The sequence below is a fragment of the Hevea brasiliensis genome, chromosome 3 (assembly GCF_030052815.1).
Source record: "Hevea brasiliensis isolate MT/VB/25A 57/8 chromosome 3, ASM3005281v1, whole genome shotgun sequence".
NCBI lineage: Eukaryota > Viridiplantae > Streptophyta > Magnoliopsida > Malpighiales > Euphorbiaceae > Hevea > Hevea brasiliensis.
This window is the reverse complement of record NC_079495.1, coordinates 745,238-747,368: the sequence shown is the minus strand read 5'-3', so window position 1 is coordinate 747,368 and position 2,131 is coordinate 745,238. Positions and strand designations below refer to the sequence as shown.

Genomic DNA, 2,131 nt, shown 5'->3' with positions numbered 1-2,131 from the left:
CTTTCACCACTGTATAAAAAGGAAGTCAGAGGATCCAAAGGTGATTAGACTAATCAAAATCACAATGATCCTGAGATACCCATAAAGCATAAACATTAAAAACTAATAAAAATAGTCCAGATTGCCAAAAAAAATCATAAAAATTAATTTAATAACAACACAGACAGAAATATATACAGCTGCCCATGAGCAGTGACAGCCATACAGACTAAACATTAACACATAAAAACAACAATAACAAACAATTTCACCGTTGCATCTTTCTGTTCATTACCAATTCAGCTTTTTTATAGTATCAAAGAGCCATAGAGATTCTCTCCTTCAGCTCCACATATAATATCATAAAAACAAATGATAACAATAATAATGATAAAAATAATAGCAATTATACTTTCAAGTTCAAAAACTATATTCAGTTCAATTACCTTAAAAAATGAAAATAAACAAAAAAAAGTAGTAGAAAAAAAGGAGAAAAAAAGGTTAATTCAGCCATTAATTATTCATGTGAAACCCAACCTTCTCTTCTTCCAGAAACTCAACTCTGGATCAAGCTTCTCTCCTGTTCTCGCTGGTTCTGATTTGCACCTTGTGAGTATCAAAGGATGTACAGTGCCATCTTCCTCTGTTCTTAATTCTTCAATTTTTGCAGGGTTCATTGTCCTTTCTCTAATTGAAGTAACTGGACCTTCAAATCCTTTGAAAAAACTTAACTTTTCTTCAGTTTGTGGATCTAATCTTGTTTCTTGATTGGATTCTCTATAAACAGACTCCCTTTTTGATGTGGGACTGTCTTCTTGTGTATTCTCTTGCTCTGGACTCCGTTTTTGCTCAGTTTCTTCACTTTCCAAAGGTGAGCCCCAAAATCTACTAGCTAAAGAAGAAGACCTGTATGGCGCAGATCTGCTTCTCGTCAATAATAAAGCGTTCTTTGGTGGTGAAATAACTGTAGAAACATATGCGTCTTCTTCCTCTTGACTTTCTTGCTCTAAGTCTTCACTTCTGTTGACGAATTTTGGTTCAACCTTTGAAGAATCCTCCCTAATTTTGCTTTTTCTGTTAAAACCCACCTTTAAAAACATTACCCAGTTGCTCCATGAAGGCATACAACACTTGGGTTTGAGCTTCATTTTTGAACGATGATGGCAAAACAAGGTGTTTCGCATCCATTTACAGTAGCGTTTGGCTTTACCGGGTCGGGTCTTGTCTTGCTTGGACCGCTTGATTCTAACCTGTCCCATGCAGGTGACTTTAGGAGAAGAAGGCTCTTGGGTTTCAATAGCGGCGTTCTTCTTCCTAACGAACATAGGGCTTGAACGTGACTTGCCTCTACTTCTGCTACCACCATTGCTCCTCAAAAATCTCATCAATGGCGGCGGGTACTTCTCGGTCCGACCCGGACTCGATATGGGTTTTGTAGATAGCTTCATCTCTTCCAACTCTCTCTCCCTCTCTCTCTCTCTTTCTCTCTCTCTCTCTCTCTCTCTATATCATCTATGTATATGAGGGCATTGGGGTTGTCTCCGTTTACTCTGTTCTGTGAGAAAGAGATACAGGCGAGAGTTTTCTTGAAGCTGGGAAACGAAGAGAGTGAGGATAGGAGGAGAGGATATAGTAAAACAGCCAGTTGATTTTCTAGTTTTATTTTTGGTTTTTTTTTTTTTTTTGCTATATTTTATTTTATTTTCACTTTGCACGGATGGGTGAATCTGAGTATAAGATTTTTCTATTTTGAGGCTGTAGGGGTTCTATTTGGACTGGCCTTAGAGAGTTTTGTTGTTTTGTTTTCTACTAGTAATAATTTATTTTATTTTTATGGGACTTCATTTCTTTGCAGATTAGAAAGAAAATAGACAAGCAATGAGGTTTATTCATGAAACCTTTTTTTTTTTTTTTTTGAAAAAAAGTAATGGTTACAGCCATGAATAAGAAGTTTGGTGCTATTAGAAATGTAGTTGGGATTTAGACATGATGCCACTGACACAGAGAGATAGAGAGGTTGTCCACTCAAGGATCCATGATGAAATGGTAATTAACAACTACTCAACAAACTAGTTTTTTTGCTTTTAATGAAGGGAGCATTGATTTATTATTCAAAGAAAAAAGGGACATTAAATGATGATTCTACCTTTAA

The 2,131-nt window shown here is 36.1% G+C and overlaps 1 protein-coding gene across 1 annotated transcript; it reads right to left on the bottom strand.

Annotated features, from left to right (window-relative positions):
* Nucleotides 1–367: 367 nt before the first annotated feature.
* Nucleotides 368–1,767, bottom strand: LOC110667454 (uncharacterized). The gene has a single exon (XM_021828304.2). The coding sequence runs from the start codon at nucleotides 1,425–1,427 to the stop codon at nucleotides 501–503; it is 927 nt and encodes a 308-aa protein (XP_021683996.2). The 5' UTR covers nucleotides 1,428–1,767; the 3' UTR covers nucleotides 368–500.
* Nucleotides 1,768–2,131: the final 364 nt, after the last annotated feature.

Coding starts and splice junctions, on each gene's coding strand:
- LOC110667454 (XM_021828304.2), bottom strand. CDS start 1,427: ATGAAGCTATCTACAAAACCCATATCGAGTCCGGGTCGGACCGAGAAG.